Source organism: Morone saxatilis, unplaced genomic scaffold (genome assembly GCF_004916995.1).
Source record: "Morone saxatilis isolate NCDOM2014 unplaced genomic scaffold, NCSU_SB_2.0 Contig2, whole genome shotgun sequence".
NCBI lineage: Eukaryota > Metazoa > Chordata > Actinopteri > Moronidae > Morone > Morone saxatilis.
Genome location: NW_023339762.1, coordinates 5017844 through 5037868, shown reverse-complemented (window position 1 = coordinate 5037868; position 20025 = coordinate 5017844). Strand labels below are relative to the sequence as shown.

The 20025-nt window shown below is 40.4% G+C and overlaps 1 protein-coding gene across 1 annotated transcript in view; it reads right to left on the bottom strand.

Annotated features, from left to right (window-relative positions):
* Positions 1-1415: 1415 nt before the first annotated feature.
* The window catches only part of hydin (HYDIN axonemal central pair apparatus protein), a gene marked incomplete at its 5' end in the record, with an annotated part of 71921 nt that continues 53311 nt past the window's right edge, over positions 1416-20025 (bottom strand). Inside the window, 33 exon segments of the mRNA XM_035665779.1 lie at positions 1416-1806; positions 2214-2495; positions 3614-3838; positions 3936-4166; positions 4253-4403; positions 4651-4814; positions 4962-5171; positions 6426-6648; positions 6849-6958; positions 7170-7340; positions 7465-7617; positions 7965-8163; positions 8273-8442; positions 8760-8981; positions 9075-9282; positions 9546-9693; positions 10681-10846; positions 11453-11579; positions 11680-11880; positions 12225-12453; positions 12661-12755; positions 12928-13088; positions 13182-13406; positions 13884-14026; positions 14180-14419; positions 15007-15115; positions 16158-16359; positions 16513-16661; positions 16746-16978; positions 17688-17895; positions 18573-18678; positions 18987-19139; positions 19410-19492. Of these exon segments, the coding sequence (XP_035521672.1) occupies positions 1597-1806; positions 2214-2495; positions 3614-3838; positions 3936-4166; positions 4253-4403; positions 4651-4814; positions 4962-5171; positions 6426-6648; positions 6849-6958; positions 7170-7340; positions 7465-7617; positions 7965-8163; positions 8273-8442; positions 8760-8981; positions 9075-9282; positions 9546-9693; positions 10681-10846; positions 11453-11579; positions 11680-11880; positions 12225-12453; positions 12661-12755; positions 12928-13088; positions 13182-13406; positions 13884-14026; positions 14180-14419; positions 15007-15115; positions 16158-16359; positions 16513-16661; positions 16746-16978; positions 17688-17895; positions 18573-18678; positions 18987-19139; positions 19410-19492 (5907 nt within the window). The 3' untranslated portion in view covers positions 1416-1596.

Genomic DNA, 20025 nt, shown 5'->3' with positions numbered 1-20025 from the left:
ATTTTGGATGTTACTACCCCCTCTGTTAAATGTCTCTGTGTACATCAAAGCAGTGGTAACCTTGGGGAAAATCTAAGAATAGCAGAAAAAGTAAAAAAAAAAAATGTAGACATTATAATTGTTTTACTCTATTCATCCAGATATCCACTTGTCTCCTGCTGCATGTCATCCTCTCTGATAGCGTGGCCTCAGCCAGCGCCAGGCTGTCACTGACTTAATATAACAATATAACAAGAACAAAACCTGCAGCAGGAGGTCAATGCTTCTCTATGATTCATCTGTTTTCCAAACCCAAACACCTGCATGATGTATGAGTTTTGGAAGGAAAAGGTGGAACCTAAATGGACTGATCGTGTGTAATGTAAAGCTTTTGTTATGTTTAGTTATGTTCGACAAGGTGAAACCAAACCAGTGTTTGTGGAGAATAAATGACAGCTGAGGACACCCTCTGGTGGAGCCTATAACAAACTGCAGCCTGACACATGCTTAAATAAACTCAAATGACTTCACTTTTTCGATTTTCAAAATCATTCATGGAAATAAAAGTGATAATTATAAATAAAATAAAGCTTTTATTAACGATCCCCTCCAGAGGTTTATTAAGACATATATACAAATATTTGCTTGGAACAGAAATATGATATGGTTTTCTTCTTCTTTAACTTTAACATTTAAAACTATTTTTGTGGTTAGAACTTATAGGTTTAACAGATCAATGCTGTTTAAAGATAGCGATCAGCAATAACTGACTTAGGTTAGAACTCTAGCTGGTCCGTTGCTTGGTAACTAAGGGTAAAGTTACATAGTTCACTAACTTTTTGTAGTTTTAGTTGACCCATGTAAAAAAAAAAAAAATCTCTCATCTACCTTATACTGACATGTGGAAAGTGATGCCAGCCTCCCTGGTCTCTTTGATCCTTAGTAACACAATTAGGTGCTGCATAGCTGACAACCAGAGTTGCTGCCCATAGGTGGCCATTGTAAACAATACCCAGGTAAGATGATCCCATGAGTTATTATGTAATGTCTAGGTGTCTATGGTGAGCATGTGTGTGATGTGACAGATCTAACCTTTGGCAATGAGTGTGTCCTCCAGCTCTGCCCTTTCAGCTGAGTAGCTAGTGTTGCCTGCAATCTGTTGTATGTCTGACAGCAGGCTAGTTTTGACAAATTAACTACATAATTTGACACCGTGACAGACAGGTTATAGGAATTAGCAGAAGGCACAAAAGTAAGGTAAACAATGTATCTTCCCCACCGCATGAGCATTAGAATTGGTAAACTCATGTGACATGATTGCATGAGGGAAGTGTCCAATGACAGAACTGGGAAGATTTTCTCTGCAGCATTTATTCACTTTATCAAAATATTTATGAACACATTTGTGAAAATGAAATTTTGAATGAAACCACATTAATAAATACACACAGGGCAATGTATGCCTATATGACTTTTATTTTAGTATTAACATGGAGATCAGGCATTAAATAATTTGTCTACTCTTATTTTGGCATCTAGAGTATGTTCCTTTGTGTGTGTGTGTGCACAGCCAATTGCATGTATGTAAAAGTGTGTGTCCGTGTACCATATGTCTCCCTAAGATGACTCGGGGCGGTAGCCCTTCAGGTAATAGACCCAAGAACAAGGTTTGCTGTGGCCCTCAGAACGCTGGCTGGAGATGATCAGTTTGCCAAACCACGGCCCCGGAGAGCCTCCTGGAGGGACCTCAAAGGATATCAGGATGTTTTGGGTCTTTTTGGAGATAATGGAGTCCACCCCTTTTACAGTGAAACAGGAGTTGTCCACCTAGGAGCAGGGTAAAAAAAGCTTAGATTATATCAATTACACATATTAGGTATATATGAAGTGAAGCCAATTAATCAGAGCAGAGGGAGGTGTGAAGAATCATCAATCACATGAGTCTGAAAGCCAGACTGCACCACTCTGTTTACTGGAACTGGCTACTAGGCTACACTTAAAGCAGTTAGCTTCATGCTAGTTGGTGGGGCACTCTGTCTAAATGTCTGAAAGAAAAAGATTTCTTTGGATTTAAAGAAATATATAAGCTTTCTGCACAGTGTTTGTATTGGGATGCTATGAATCACTTTAGTTCTCAGTTACACTAATGTCCCTCCAAAAATATCACATTTTGACCTTTTGTTTCACTCTTCAATCTGGTTATTTCTCTGGCCCTCAAGTTATTGGTCCTTTACCTGAAAAGAGAAAGGGGTGGTCTGCAGGAAGACATTTTTGAAGGGGATACTGATGTTGCGACCAGCCCTGATGCTAAACGGGCCCTGGGCTTTGGGAGGGAGGCAAATCCCGTGTAAGGGAAAGATGTATTCGCCACCGGCTGCTGAGAACAGGCTGAGCTGGCCTCTCACTTCCCCCAGCTGATGAGGTTCAAAACAAACTTCCATGCTGGCCTCTGACCCTGCCTGGAAACCCGGAGAAGCACTGACACGCTTGTCCACAGTGAAATCTGGGCAATCAATCTACAGGAGAGAGATAACAAGAAGTGGATTGTATGGCAGCATATAAATCACTGTAACTGCATTGGTATTTTTGTCGTTTTGAAACTGCTTTTAAATGAAAATTGTAGTCACCACAACTCTGATATCCTAGTTGGGTCAGATTTTTTCCCTCTCCAATTTAAACCATTGGACCATGTTAAATAAAGCAAATGTCAACATGACAGTCCTAAAGCATATTCTCTGCAATTAATCTGCAGTTCATACAGTTCCCACTGCTCTTTTGAACTGAAACTGAAAACAGCATAATGATAACTAAGGCCCGTGTCAGGGATTTCTGATATGACTATATCAGAGCTGATGGCTTATCTATCCTGTATCTGATTGGGACCACATATGAAAGTGACTCAATTAGATTGAAATGATCAGATTCCATGTGATTAGTGCTGTAAAACACTCCCATGTCCTGTCACATGAGCAAAAAAGAGCAAAAAAAAACAAAATCTGATTTGGGCCACTGTGAACACAGCCTAATACTACTGTATTGCATCACAATTACATACATGTATTGTATACTGAAGAAACATTCTCCTTTTGTGTGTTCAAGTAAATAAAACGAACAACATGTATATAAAAAATACATTTATTGTTAATATTAATTGTTATTATTTTTGAGCTAGTCTCACCTCGACTCAAATCTACTCACCAGGCAAACTCAAATTTCATCAATCACGGTTTCATTTTGATCACTTAAAATAAATCAATAAATCATTACACATCAGGTGTAATTTTCACTAGCTTATCTATAAGGGTTTCATGATACTGTATAAACTGAATGGCACTCCAGAAATGTAGTATTGCATTTCCATAAAGATTGGGGGGCTCACAAGAGACAGATTTCTTTTTCAAATAGTCAAAACTAAAGCAGCAGAGGCTGAGGTACTGACTTTTAGTCCCCATTTTTAGGTCAGGCTCCAAAAGCACTGGATCATACATTTCCAAAAAAGCAACTTGGTAGCATCCTTTATTACACATTCCCAGCATGGTGAACATCCATATTTCAAATCATTTCAAACAAATATAAATCTTGTCTCCAAACTAAAATAACCCTGATGACATCACCAGGGTTAACATTTTCTTACCTTGGATGAGTACTCGGTTCTGAGGTTGGTGTAGTTGATGAATTTGACAAGAGTGGTGTGGTTGCTGCCCAAACACGTGCTGAAGTGAACGGTTTTCTCTGGTGCAGGGGGCAGAGCTTTGAGAAGGAGATTGTAGTGGAAGTGGCCCAAATCACTACTATACAGAGTCAACCGGGCTGTAGACTCGCCTGCATGCAGGGGCTGGTACTCAAAGCTCAGAGAACCCTAAAGAGAGAACACACACACACACACACATAGAAAATCAATTCAAGTTTGTTTGTGGGCAAACAGCAGTTAGCGAATTAATGTACTGAGTATGCACCTTGGACTGTTCTGGCAAAATGTGCTGAGGTGGCACACTGATTTCGGGGCATTTACACTCAATGGTGAGGCATGCAGCTGTGGTCAGGGGGTTCTCCACCTCTACGGTGGCTGTGGTCTTCCGGCGAACAGCGGTCACCATATCTATGGTGGTTAGTGCTCCTGGGGGTGTGGCTTTGAAGGTAACAAGGTAGAACAAGTACTCATTGGAGACCACATTACGAAACGTCACCTGAGGAGTAGAGTTCAAGGCTGACATGAAGACAAGGCTCTGAAATGTATTCAGATCTGGTCACAGAGATTTGCGTGTTCTCAAACCTTGGTGTTGTACTGCCCCTCTCTGTATGTAAAGAAGGACATCTTGTAGTCTCTCTTGGACAAAGCAGGGACATCAATATATTCTACACCCTTGACGGACACTGTAGCATCGGTCTTGTCAGGTTTCAGGATCTCTATCAGCACATGGAACCTGAAAACACAGACACACTCATGACTCTAATGAACTTCTGTCTTGACAGGGTTTGTGTATTTCCCTCATCACATTTACCAGTCATTCACATTTTTACTATTATGTCCATTTCCAGCTCTATATTTTTAGTCTTTTCACTATAAAAGCTCTAAAAATGTCAATGTTGTGTTTACAACTTGCTCCAATCAGTTATTTCAGGATGGTTTAAGATTAAGACTGGGGACTTAAAGGTGTCTGTGTGTTTTACCGCTGTTGCTTGGAGAGCCAGTTGTGCACAGGGAGCAACTGTGTGTGGTGAGTCTTGGCAGGCAGTTCATGCACAATGGTGTCCTCTGCTTTGGGAGGCTCAGCAGTTCCCTGCAGGGAGTACAGCACGCCTGTCCCATCAGGGAAGGAGAAAAAGACTGATCCCTGAGGCAAAAAAAAGACAAATTAACGTCTGGGATTAAGTTTTTGTCACATTTTGTTTTGTTTTGTTATATAGAATGTACTGCACTGACATATGTGCAAAGGAGGTTACACATGAATAAGTGTTTTTAAATAATAGGGCTCCTCTACCACATGTTTCTTTTCTTCAGCAGTCATGGTCAGTGGGCGGTAGGTGATCTCGTAGGTCTTGTGTTGGAGGGGTTCAAGGCTCACAGATAGTGCCGCGCTCCACTGGTCGCCTTCTATGACAGGTCTAATGCTGCAATGCTCGTTTGTGGGGTTGCACACGGGCAGGGTTTGGGTGTGAGAGCCACGTACTGGGCAAACAAAATGTACTACCTGGAGACAAGATGTGAGAAGGAGGATGAAGGAATTATGTAATAGTTCAGGGATGTTCAACCACATTTCAATAGCTTATATCAGTGTGAACAGACCAATAACATGGGAATTAATCCATAATAACTAGATACTTCTAGAAAATACTCTCAGACTTCCACTAAGGAGGCAGCTCATTGAGGAATAATGGTTAAAATCTGTAACTACAATATGCAGTCCTGATCGACACAAAATATTAATCAACAGCAGTTGCACCGTTATTGTGCATGTGACACCTCTTTATTAAAATGACAATAGTTTGTTTTGCTGCACCCAGTTATGTGACGTCAGGCAATAACTGTCTTTTGCCATCATTCTGTGAGCAACATGATCTGATTTTATGCTGCACACGGCCTGAGTCTGTGAACAGCAACAGTGAAAGTTGGAGGTGTGCAGCTCTTTATCTTACAACTCACTGCTCCTTCTTATTCCATTACACAGTGCAATATTTGTAACTTTCTCTGGGTATTTTGCCACAGATACTCAGTTCCTATCACTGTGAATATACATTATTGAAATATGCAGGTTACATTGTAGATAATGCCTGTCACTGAAAACCTAATCAAAAATAACTGCAGTATTAATCACCTTCAACTTATTCTAAATACAGTAGAATATCAGTCTTTTCTCATTCATTAGTGGCTAATCAGCTAATTGAAACTGACTAAAAGCGTTTCCAAATTTTCACTGATCTTTAAATCTGTCAACACTCTCTGCCTGTTCCAAAAAGGAGCCGAATCAATACCTCACATTATCTGACGCTGGCCTTTAAAACCTTCCCTACAATGAGAAGCTACACTGCTGACACGGCAGCTTTTATGCCTACTGGAGAAGCCTTGAAATCAATAACCAAAACACTCATTTACTTTTAAAAACCTTTTCCTTACATTGCTTTGTGATATATGGTACATACAGAGTACTTGAGATGGGAAATTAAACTCAGGTCTTTTGTTTTGTTTGCCATTGTTTCTTATGTACCAATAGTCAAAGAAAATAATACACTCTTACTGTCATAGTTTGATAGTACATATCATAGATATTACTAGAAATAATGGTAATCATAATGGAAATAACCATGGGGCTAAATAAGTGAGTTGTGTTTCCCTATTTTGGTGCCAGAGCACACACACAATACATAGAGTAAGTGTGATGCATCGTATACTGTAGATTTCTTTTCTTCTTTACCCAACATTGTGTATAAAAGCGCTATAATCGAACCTCTTTGCTGGTGGAGGCTACGATGCAGGAGCCTGTCACGGTGAGGGTAACACGTGAGGAGGAGCCCTCCACACAACAAGACAGGTTTTCATATCTTGTGTCATTACTCAGTTCTACAGGGGCAAAAGTCACTTCAAAAGGAACCTCCATGCCTGGACAGATATAGCCTTTAGTTGGTGCGATGGACAACTCTGGAGGAAAATTCTCTGTTTTCCACTGGAACCTGGTTACAAGGTAGACAGATAAATAAAAAGCAAACAACATGATGGACATCCAACCAGAATTAACCATGAGTCCCAAAACAAAACAAAACAAGAAAAAAGTTGAATTACACACCAATCTGTAGACTTCTGCAATATGTCCGTATGAGGTTTTAATCTTAGATAACTAGCAAAACTGGCTGGATCACATACACAACCTTACCTGGCACCCATATCCCCAGAGTTCATCATAACAATCTTCTTCCTGGCCTGGCAGCCCTGGACAACAACTCCAAAGGCTAAGTAGTCCTGGTCCAGCTGGACCTCCACACCCTGATGGAACTAGTTGTTAACATGACTTCATCCAACTTACAATATAGAGTTTATATAGAGAACAAACCCTAACATTTCTTGTATAAAAAGTTGCAATGCATTCATCTCAATGTATTCTAAATAAATACAGTCAGTACTATTTTTTATTGACACCTGCCAAGTTTAATAGGCAACAGTATAATTTGCAAAAGAAATGTACTTCACAGTCTACCTGGCAGCAGCCGTGGATGGTCAGCAGGGGGTGTAGCAGGCCTGCAAACTCCGCCTGCAGCTCAGCAGTGAAGGGAGGCATGTGCTGACGAGGTGAAAAATGGATCTCAACATTACATGAGCCACCACTGGCTTTCAGGTTCAGCTCACCTGCTGGTCTGAATGACAGATCCTGGAGGAGGAGAAGGAGACGCAGGAGGAGAGGAGAGGATGATTTTAAGTGTTGCTTCTGTACATCACTGTTTATCAGAGTGTGTTTATGTATGTGTGAGTGTGTGTGTGTGTGTGTTTCCTACCTTTTGGTCCAGCGGTGTGTTGGTGTTGAGCAGCAGAGTAAAGGAAAGGTCTAAGGGGCTACGGTTGACCAGAGTCACTTGTTTTTTTACCTTCTGACCCAACATCAGAGAGCCCAGTTTCACTTTCCTCTGCCTGGGATCTTCCACCTCCAGCTAGGTCAGAATGATACATCCACAGGATAATTAGATTGAAACCCAAAGATGTAAACATTTCTAAAGAACAAAATTCTGTAGAATGAAAAAACAATTCCATGTTCCTTTCTCATAAAAAAGTTAGATTTTTAAGCAATACAAATATTATACCACACTGACTCTAACTCTATGTTTTGGCCACTACAGCCTATTGTTTTATATGTGATGTGTCGTCTTTTTTACATCACTTAGAGACAATATTTCTTTTCCTCTCCAGTCTTAAAAGTTAAAGTCTGAGACCTGGTCAGAAGCTACATAGCCCTTTGCCATCGTCATTTTGGTATTATATTTTTGCATTTCTTTCTTACCTTTCTCTCAATGCCTTGCCCAAGTATGTCCACCTGTTTCTTGACCAAGTTGTTGAAGATAAAGGTGAGTTCTTCATGGTAACGGCATGCGTCACGAGGACAGAAGCTGACTGGTACCTCCGTCACAGCACCAGGAGACAATATATCTGGTTGGAAGTCTATCTCTAGGTAAGAGGTGTTCCTGAACTGGCACTGGACACTGAGGAGGGCGAGATAGAGCACAGAAGATCTTCAAATCAAATTCATATTCTGAGTAGAATAAGGTCATGTCTTTCTGGAGACACATGGATAAAAACACACACAAGTACCTGATGTCCTTTTCGCCTTTGTTGCTGATCACTAGAGTCTGGGAGGCGGGCTCCATGCCAGGACAGTACAGGAAGCACTTGCCAAAGTTGTACTTGGTGAAGGAGAATTCAATGCTAGGTGCTACAGCCCTGCCTTTAATTGCAAAGGTAAATGTGGCCCCGTGCTGTACCTGACAGGATGAAACATGAGGGAAAAATACAGGAGAAAGGAGTGGACAGAGAAGGAACGGATCAATAAAAAATATAAATCATATTTGTGCAGTGGCATTAACTAATCTACTCTAAACTACTTTACAGTGTAGTACAGATGTAGCACTGCGATTGTATTTGGTGACTAGACATTAATGTTAAATGCATCTGATCAACCAGTCATTTACGTTAGGGGGAATAGAAACAGTAGTGGCAGTTTAATCACAGGAAGCCAAACTATCTTGCTGATCCTTTAAAACACTGCTACTCATTGAATGTGATAAGATCAGGACCTCACCTTGATATTCAGTCTGACATCCTGCAGGTTACAAATGTTCTGGGGACAAAAGAGGAGTGACAATTGCAGCTGCTCCTCAAAGTCAACAGTAGCATTCTGTGGTTTTGCTTCCAAGTGTTGCAGCAGCTTGCTGGGACCTGTTAGTTCAAAGTTCACTTCCAGGCTGCATCTTGCCAGATTGGACACCAGGAAATTGAAGGTGGATTGGTCTGAAATCTCCACCTACACGCAGTGTACACACACATAAAAGGAGTTGACACGTTAAGGCAATTGATTGTGCATGTATTTGTGTCTGTGATGTGGAAGTGCACTGACCTTTTCAAAGTCCAGAGTTTCTTGGTGGTCAGGGTTGATTTCTCTGAGGCCTCCACCTGGCTTCTCAACTTGAACAGAAGCACTCATGCTGAAACAATTGGCCTTAACTGTGAGTGCAAGCGGCTCTGACTTCCTCTTTACCCACAGAACCAATCTGAAGCTCTTGTAGCCATCGTGGCAAGGTGTGAAGGACACTGACAATGGCAACCTGCACCAAAGAGTTCACAACAATTGACAAATATTCTGCTCTCCATGACTTTCTATATTATGCTATAATAGAGTTACCAAAATGAATAGGCAGTAACAAACAACTATCTGGTGCCAGATACAAAATATATCATGCGCAAGTCAGTGATTGTGTTTTGTAAATAATGGACACTGACTCATTTTAAAAACCTTAAAATGAATATATACCATTTTGGTATAAAGGTCATTATATTGAGTTGTATTTAGTGATATAGTGTCATTAACCTGTTTTTGGCTGAAACTGTGCCAGTTGTGGGCTGTAAAATGAGGCTGGACTGCTGGTCATTACAGAGAAGAGATGACTGCATGACAGAGAAGTTGAAGGGCTCCTCCTCTCCATTTACCAGATCGACTGTCTGTTCCACTTTGCGACCTGTGAAAGGCACGCACACACACATTGCCTTCAGAATACAATATGAATCTCTATTAAGGTAAACTACTGCATACCCTATCCTTAAAACCCAACCTCAACCAATGTGGCTGCACATCTGATCTTAACCTTTATCTAAACCCTAATCTTAACACAGATCTAACTCTAACCTTAACCACAAAATAAAGTCCAGAGATTCAGGATCACTCATGTACAAAGGTATCAGTGGTTTGAACCCTCCTCATAAGCATCTTTACAGGTATGGTATTTACCATAGAATTTTACTATAGCAGAGGTCAGTAATTAGGTTCAACCAAGGTTTGTTTTCAGATTTTAATTGAGTGCAGATGTCATTTTTTCCCATTATTACAGTAAGTGAAGGCGTACACAGTTAAAGAAGTTCGTACTCATTTGTCAAAAACTGACTCATACAAGAGAATGCATTAAATATGAGACTAGAGATTTAAACAATAGGTTATAAACCACCCATGATAAACAATGACTTGCTTCATCAGTGGTTGCAATCTGTTAGGTCGCATAGAAATTAGAACACTGTGTTTCAATTCCCATGGTACTTGTTCAATTATAATGGAAGTGGATTATATTATTTATCTGATACATTTATTGGACTTTTTCACTACGCACAGTTCAAATAGGCCGGTAGCACAGAGCAAGCTTGGCAGTCTGCATGTCTCTCTAAATAATAAATACTAATACTATACTCACTTAATAGGCTATTTCTTTTGACAAATTCAGTGTTTTCTTGTCACTGACGTTTAGCCATCATTCTTTAGACAATTTACTACTATCCATTTACTTTTCTTCACAGAAGTGGACCAAATGTTGAGATATAGGCCTACTGTGTGTATTTTTTAGGTTTTCTAGCACGCCTAAAAGTCAAGAAGGTCTCACAACCCCCATGAAGCTATGGCGACCCCAGGTTAAAGATCACTGCATGTATGCGGATGTAGGTCTATGTACGTTACATACCAACAAGCAGTTCTCCAAAGTCAAGGTGAGGTCTGTCAAGATACACAAGTGGTTCTCTAGTAGTGCCCACACACAGGAAGGGGACAGACAGTGACAGAGTCTCAATCACAAAGCTCCAGAATGACTTCACTGCATCTAGCTGCTCAGCTGCATATTCAAAACACACCTGCACACACAGACACAAACACACACAGACCACAGGATTACAAATGGCTAAAGATTTTTGTGAAAAAGAGAGGACATTAAGAAAAAGGAAAAAAAAACAAGGTTGAAAGTGAGTGAGAAGAGTAATGATGAGGAAGAGTGGAAGGAAAGAGTGATGAACAAATTCAGATTAGATCAGATGAGTTAAGCTATAGGGATGTAACAATACACTCTACACACAATTCAATACAATTTACGCTAGTGGGTTCTTGACATTTTTTTTAACAAAGTAAGATTGAAGACTGAGACTTATAAAAGAGACTTATAAAAAGTTTAAAAACTTTAGATATTTGTATTGCAATTTAACTGACTCACAATATATCTTTACATTCCTTTTCAGCTCTAAATTCACAAAATTTGACTAAGACAAATTTAAAATGGTATTCTATTAAATGAAAGGAATTAGATTGGATTTGTTGTGATAAAGTGGGACATGGGGAGACTGACTGATGTGCAATGAAGTAGGGAAGGAAGGGATGAGGTAAATTAGAGAACAAACTCTAGTTGAAGGAAACTGGAAGACGAGCACAGCATATAGAGATTTCACCACGTGTGTTTCCATCCTTACTTCCACTTTCTTCCCAGGCTGGATGGTACCACATGGGGTGAGGCAGCAGAATGGCCTGCCACCTGTGTCTTCACACCTCCACTTGAATGAGAATGGTTTACTGGTTGGGTTCCACACACTAAAACATCTGTGCAGTAAACCAGGACAACGCACACACATTTCAAAGTGTTAGGGCATACACTGTTAAAGATAAAAAGCTCTAACCTCTCTCCCTCTCTGTCTGTTACCTTGTCGATGGCACAGCAAATCCAACAGCACTGAATTCTATGACCCTGGTGTTGGGGTCCAGATGGCTTGTGAATTCAGGGTTAGAGTGGATCCTACTGATATAGTCTGAGTCATCCAGGTCAAAGTGGCAGTAGGGCAACAGGCTGCGGCCACACACCAAGATACAGGGAGCCTGATCCCCATCCTGCAAGTTGGGGATACTGAAAGAACAGTATACACATACAGACAAAAAAGTTTTTGTGATTTTTCTTGTGAAGACATCCATTCACATCCTCACAGATGTCTTCCAGGGGGGTGTATAAAATAAGGAAAGAAAACTACAAACAGATGTAATTTAGGTTGCAAGCGCCAGGCAGCTCAACTTCTTTTTTTCAGAACATGTCTGGTGCAGCCAGGTAAACTTTGGAAAAGCAGTCAGACTACCTCATCCCTTTGAACTGTAACAATTTTCAGTATGGCTTGAGGAGCTCTGTCATAGAGTATTCACTTCTTCACTGTTATGTAACTTGGCTAATCTTTGTTCATTTTCATTCATTTACTCTACCTGCAGAATAGCCTGCCCTCAAACTGGGCCACCTCCAATGGTGAAAAGCGAATGCTGAAATTCTGCTTTGCACCGGGCTCTATGGCTCCTACACTGGGCTCAATGCTGAAGGGCGGGAGCTCAGGATTTCCCATTAGAAGAGACATCACACTGGCCAGAGCGCTGGCAGGACGGGCTCCAGTTAACACTCCTCCTGACCTGCTGCTTGGTCGAGAGGTAAGGGTTCTATCTGTTACAGACAACACATTCACATTTATAAACAGTTTCAGAAAACGTTGTAATGTAAATAGGTATGTCAAATTCAAGCTTGGAACATACAGCTATGGCTAAAACAGTTAATGCTGATATTCAAGGTCAAATCAAATGCTGACAACACATGCTTGTCCTCATGATATACAATACAATTATAACCATATTGTACATATACTATATATACCTCCTTGGTCATGGTTGACAATGTTCTTGCTAGGATCCATGATGACTTGCAGGGAGAATTCCAGCTTGACAGTGCCATGATTCTCTATCTGCAGTCTGAACACACGCACAGATAACAATATATGGATATGAAACATTTTTTAATTCATGATTTAAAATCATTATACATGCTTTACTAAACAATATTGTGACTAGACACTAGTGTTTTCAAAAAGGTGTAAAGTAGCTATGGCTGTATAGCAAATTCTCTCCCCAGAGCCTGACTTACTGGTGGAGCCTGGTTTGGTAAAGCATGGTGTCTTTGAAGTGTATGGTGTCGGTGTTGCAGCTGAACTTCACATAGTCACAAACTGCACTGATACGCAATTCCAAGTCCCACTCGGAGCCCTCTACCACGGAGCAGCTGGGCTCAGGATCTGTCTTTACCACCTGCATGAAAAAATATACGTTTGCTCCATAATAATTGTGACTTGGTAACTGTCCCTTCAACATCTCCTTCACATCACCAGTCAGCATGTTTACCTTATTGTTCCCAGGCTGCTGTGGTGCTCCTGAAGCCTGCGTAGAAAGACTCAGCCACTGCACCGTCCTCTGTCGGTCGTCCCAGTCAGCCACCTGCTCTAGTGGCTGCTGGAACTCCACCTGACAGACCTTGCATATCATTGGCACTCTGGTCAGAGTCATTGGCTGATTGGAGCAAAAGTTGACAGTAACTTCCTTAGAACAGCCAGCATGAAGGTGTCCCACCTGTAAGAAAAAGCAGATTCTTTTTGATCACATACAGCAAAGTATCATCCAAAGCAAACAGTTAGAAGCTAAAAAGTAAATCAAATAAAATTTTCCCTCAATTGGTTTCTGTCATTTTAGATGTAGCCCTGTTCTTATCCACTGATGCACTTTGTACAGTGGGTGGAAATGGAGTTGCTTTGTCTATCTTTATATATGTCAACGGGGCAGGCCCAGATTGGTGGCCTGGAGACACAAAACAACCACAACAACAACAAAGAGACTAATCTGCAAAAAGATCTAAAACCACACACACTATCCATTCATGGATTTAGGAGCATCATAAAGAATGTGGTGACCTAAAAGTTTACTTGCATTACTAAACTTAATTTATTGAATAACTTACTGAATAACTGATGTAAATATTATTATTATTATTATTCTTTGAATCTGTGCCCCTGTTCTTCAGTCACACCTGCGTTCCTTTCTGTTCTATACCTGTGGTGAAAAGTAGACATGGGTTCCAGCAGGAGGCCACTCAAACCTCACCGCCTGGCTGCTGCTGTGGTTGATCATGGTGAAACTCTCTTGGTAGGGACAATCTACATGGCAGTCACCAAAATTCAGCAACTCATAATTACCTATGAGAGAGAAACAGGCCTTCAAAATCCAGGATAAGTAACAAGCTGCTATGTTAATAAATCGCAACACTGTCAGCCTTTCTCTGTGCACATCAGGGAGTGACTGCTACTCACTCAGGCTGATTCCATTATTGCCCTCCTTTCTTCTCTTACCTCCCTCATCATCTTCCTGATCTATTTCCTGCGATGACCTGCTGATGTTGTCAAGAGATACGATTTCCTGGTAAGCTTCTCCAGTCACTTGTATAATGCTATTGCTGTACTGGTTGTCCTCCACCTGCAGTGACATCTTGGCCTTGGCAGTCTGGGGCTTATCAGAGCGAAAACTGACCTCAAATCCCACTTGCTCGTTCACATTCAGTGTCAGGATGGCTCTGTGCACCCACTGATGCCCTGTGGAAGAAGGGAAAGCATTACCAACAAGAATGCATCATGCCGCGTGAGGCCACAGATTACAATTGATCGTGAGCTACTGTGCGCCCCACAATTTGGTTTTTGAATGAAAATATTGTGTTTGTGCAGATTTCCTACAGCTACTGCAGTACCGGCTGCATTCTCAGGTCACTGGGGAGGGATCCTGTAATATGTCTCCAGATTTATGCATAACTTGTTTTCTGAATCTGCCTTCATATTATATAAAAATATCCCATGTTCCTGTATTCTAGAAACAATAATATAAAATTCTGTAACATAGCCTCTGCCGAAGATGCCAATGTGGAAACGCATCAAATCTGTTACAGGTGTTGGGGAATACCACTGTATATATGAAAAAGAATAACAAACTCAAAGCTTTGACCCAACTGTCACATGTTAAACTGCATTGTGGGTAATGTAGGCACATTACTAATCTAATCCAAGCAATAGTCCATCAGTAGTCTAGCATAAATTCCTCTGTGCAAATTGTTAACTACTAATTGTTTCATAGTTAGTGAAGAGGAGATGCATTCTACTAGAGAGAGTATTACAGGTCGAAGTTTTACCTGAATCCGTGGAACCCTCAAGCTGTGTGGAGTGGATGGAGCTGCTGGTGTTGCCAGGAGCAGCTTTGAGGATGAAAACTCCATGTTTATCCAGCATGTCAATCTGGACCTACACAACAGAGGGAGTCACAACTAACCCTGATTGATGAAATCCCCCCTTATTTAAGAGTTCTTAGATCTTACCTCTTGCATTATTTTTTAAAAACTTTAAATTCATTTTGAACAGTATCTTGAACTTCATCACCCAAAACATGTCAGGCGGCACAGCCAAATATATATATTCCTACTATTTTAAGTGAACTCTTTAGTAGGTATCCCCAACAATGATTATTGCATTCTATTGGCAAGGTATTTAGTATCTTAAGCTTCCAATTTTACATTTAAAGACAAATTATACAAATTCACAAATGAATACATGCAGACAACAATAGTAATCAGTAGTATGCTGAATAGTTGACATTTGTCAAGTTACCCTGGTACACACAGGATAATGCCCTTCCAAGAGTCCATAATCTGGAATTAATGGACTTTGCTGTGTGTCAGATGGTTCAGGCCTCCACATTGTCCATTAATTCCTGATAATGGAAACCTCGTCGGGCATTATGCCTTATGCTTCTCTAGCAGGTGAATCGCATTTAATTTGCTCTCTGTGTCGTGCTGAATGTTCTTTGCTTGATAGTGGCAATATAATGAAAAAGGTTTGGAAGTGTATAACATTGTTAACTTAAAACTAATAAACCTTTTAGAAGAAATTAGATAATCTTAGACTTTTAAATAACATTATTTATTTAGTGACATTCCCTGCAGTTGCACCACCTGACTTTTGCAACTTATTTCAAATTAAACAGGCTTCTACATGTTTTCACTCAGCCATAAAGGTCACTTAGGGTCCTGCTCTGGCCTCTGCAATATCCAGTTAACTCTTATAACTCTTATAACTTTACTTCAAAATAAAAGTCCTATGGTACGGTTGTGATTCACATAGAATCATGCCATAATAAAAATAAAAATAAAAAATAAAAATAAAAATATGACTTTTCTTTTCTTATTAGTAAATATAATGGTGCTAAAAGAAATTTGTTAATTTGTTTTGCGGGCCGTCCAGATAAATAATAAAATAAAAGGATAAAGGAATATGTCTCTCCTCTTACCTTAGCTGGAACATTTCCATCATTTAGCAGCACCAAGGGCAGGGTGTGTCTGCGCCCTACCAAAACCCGTCTGAACTGCAGCATTGGGCTTCCTCCCCTGCTCCTTAGAGCTGGACGCACCACACACACACTTGGCAGAGTGCCCTCTCCCATTAGCTCAAACTCCAGCACCCTGGACTTGAATGTGGGTGTCATTCTGGATCTGACAGAGAAAGGAGTAGGTGGGCAGTGGTCAACAAGCCAAAGCAAGATGTGATACTACTCACTTACTATACTCAGTAGTATTAGAAATAAAAGGACAAATAAGCAGCAAAGGGAACACTAAAGTAACATACACTTCCATGCACTCATATACCTGCTGCCTCCCTCCATTGTGGCCTCAAATACAGCACTATAGAGATGCATCGTCTGGGGTGTGAATGTGACCACAGCAAACGAGTGTGACTGGCTAGGAATGCTCAGTGTTGTAGCAGACAAATCAAAAACCTCTATGTTCCGGGATGTCTGTAAGAACATACAGGATATTTTATATTACCATCTACAGCAACATTTACAGTGTATCTACCCACAGAGCTTTACATGTCTTACCTTAGCGCCAACATATTTGATGGCCAAGCTGAGCACGCAAGGCACCTTGCTGTTGTTGGTGAGTTTGAAGCGGGCCTGAGCGGTTCGCCAGACCAGGACTTTGCTGAAAATAAATTTGTTCTCATCCTGGACGTAAATGCCTTCAGCATTGCAAAACTGCTCTGAGGAGAGCTGACTGCTGTTGTGGCACAGATGGTGTTCCTCAAAGATGGAGGCCATGTCTAATGCTATGCCTGGAAGGCAAGAAAAAAAGTAAAGAGGAGAGTCATTTAAAATTTTAGACAAAAGAATACTTTTGTCCTTGATGTAGGACTTCTAAATTTCAATGCTGTTGTGATCATCAGTTTTGAACTCATATGACTCATATGACACAGAAATGTAAACAGCAGGACGCACTGTTTTTCTGAATGGCAATGGTTTGTGCCCATATTTGTGATCTCAGGAGAATCCATGCATGTGACATGTATGGAACTGAGGTCAGGTTTAATAATCAGATAAGACAGAAACACACCTGGTGTAGACATTGTATTAACATGCATCTTGGGTGATCTGATCACAAGTGGACAATTCTAAGCACATCAATTCACACTCAGTTTTGTTAATCAACATCCATTATTACTGTCGTTTTGGCTGTTCAATATGAAGATTTGACTATTCTTTCTTTTTCTCAGTTCAGCGCCACCCTTAACTCCTATATCAATGTGAGTCACATGTTTTACCTGCGCTGTCAGTGTGACGGATAGAATAATGGGTAATACCAACAAGTCAGAGCAAGCAACAAATGCAACACAGACCACCTCTGAATGTGGTCTGAGCAAATGAATCTCAGTGTGTCCTGGGTGCATTCACACCTCTAGTTAGAGCTGTCCACTTGTAATCGGCTCACCCAAGACACATGTTAATACCAGGTCTAAACAGGGCCTAAGATCATACAGCTCTCACCTGGCTTGCAGACTTCAGCTAAAAGTCTGTATGGTATACCGTCAGGCTGGTCTGAGCGGTCACGGTCACTGATGTCAATGAGCAAACCCTGGTTCCAGTTGCCCAGCTCTTCAGCTACACAGTCCACTGTCACCACCTGCTGAGATCCTGGCTGCAGGCTCCCTGTGCAGGGAGACACTGAGAAGACCCCCATGGTGATGCGATGATTCTGGATAGAAACATGGGAGGATCAGAGTGGTACAAATTAGAATAGTGGTACTGGTAAACTAGTAATAACTCAAAATTCCCTGATTTGCTATATCAGTTATTTTCCTTTCCTTTACAAAGTTGTTACACTAAAAACTTGTTTTACCTTGTTGACCTGAATAAATCTTGCAAACCTGAACCATCACAGCACTCTTTTTTATTTTATTTAGTTAGTGTTACATACAATGTCATCACGACTTTTTATAACATAAAATACAGGCATATTTTCATCCCTGCATTCAGTGCTCATCATCATTGGTGTGCTGCTGGGGTGAGCTGATGGCTAGTATGTTCCAACTCTGGTTTATTTTATTTTATTTATTTATTTTTTTTGATGGGCATTTGCTAAAGTTCTGAACTTTTGTTTGTAGTTATTGTGGGTTTATGTTTATCATTTTGGCCGAGGAGACTCTGACACCTTATTTGCTTATATTATCTTTGCCATTTTAGATGCTTTGGAAATCACACGCTGAAAAGAGTCTCCGTAACAGGGAACAAAACCCCACTCTGCCCCGCCGATGTGCCGCGTTGGGTCCGTATCCCATTTGACAAACATGTAGAGGATCGTCCAAACAAAACAAAAGCTGCATAAATCAAAAGGCACTGTCATTGCTGTCATCTCCACGAGCAGTCACTTACCTGTGGAATACCTGTCTCTTTGTGAAAGGAATCGTGTCTCACTTTGCTACTAGTACCAGTGGGCCTCAATGATTGGCCCTCTTGAGGTATCTTCTTGCTTGGACACCTGAGAGCAGCACACAGGGACACAAACCACAACAAAGACTAATGTAAATGGTGGACATTGTGCTCTGTGGCATTTAATGTATGCAAACACAAATTTGTACCTTTAGGAAGCCATGACTGATCAAATTATTAAATGTTGGGATCAATTTTTCAGGTCCACAATGCATATATACATTTTTTGAGAGCAATATATTTTCATTCCTTGTCAAATTGTTTTGAATTATTAATTCTAGCGCTCCAAACTCAATTTAGTCATTTGGAAAAGTGTATCTCTGTGTCCAAGTTTGTGTGTGTGCTCTGTTCTCTTACCCTGGCCCCAATGGAGCAGGGTCCATGATTGTGCGGCAGATGGTGAAATAGGTTTCAAACATTCCATTGTTGTCAATAGTGAAGATCTGTCTTTTCTTGGCACCATAGGCCAGTGGACCAAAGTTGATGTCACATGCAGGTGTGATCTTATACCTGAACAGAAATTCAGACAGAAATTCTCAATTTGTACTCAGAATTTAAGAACTGCCCTATATCAACAAACTAATGACACTTGGAGACTGTGACAAGATTGTAAGTAATACATTCTGATAACTTCTATAAAGCAATACATCCAATAACTGATGACAAATGGTACAAAAACAAGTAAAGATAATCATACAACAGAATCCAAAAATAAAGTTTAGCGTGGAGTTTAAATAAATTCAAATTTCATATTAAAGAGACAGAGAATCAAGCCTTAACCTGGAGAACACGGAGTTGACTGAGACCTTAATGGTTAAGACGGCGATGGTTTCTCCTCCATTTCCAGTGTTGGGTTCAATCACCTGCAGAAGAGAAAAACATTGAAATCCTAACTTGTGTGCGTTCTGTAGCATCCAGGAAATCATCAGCAGATTTGATAACGTTTTTTTTTTTTAAATCACCATCATTCCATAAAGGCTACATAAAATAGCACATCTATTCTGGTTGCAGTTAAAAAGGTGCCTTGAAAGCTTCAATGTAAAAAATTGAGCCACATTCCAGTAACCCATGAAGCATATTGTACTGTCATGACTTCTTTGTTTCTGCCTTGTGTCTCATACGAACAAACAACAAATTAGGAGAAACCAGACAAAGCACTCACAGGCTCAATGAAACAACAGCTTAGGAGCATCTTGTTTCCATATTTAAATGACAAGTGTGTACAATTTAGTGGCATCTAGTGGTGTAGTTGCAGATTATATTATTATTATTATATAGTGATATTTTAAAAGTGCACACTAAACTTTTTTATCATTATGGTTATGGTAGGTATAGGTATATGGTATGGTATAGTTAAGGTACCAACAATTATTTAACAAATCCTTTTCCATTCTAC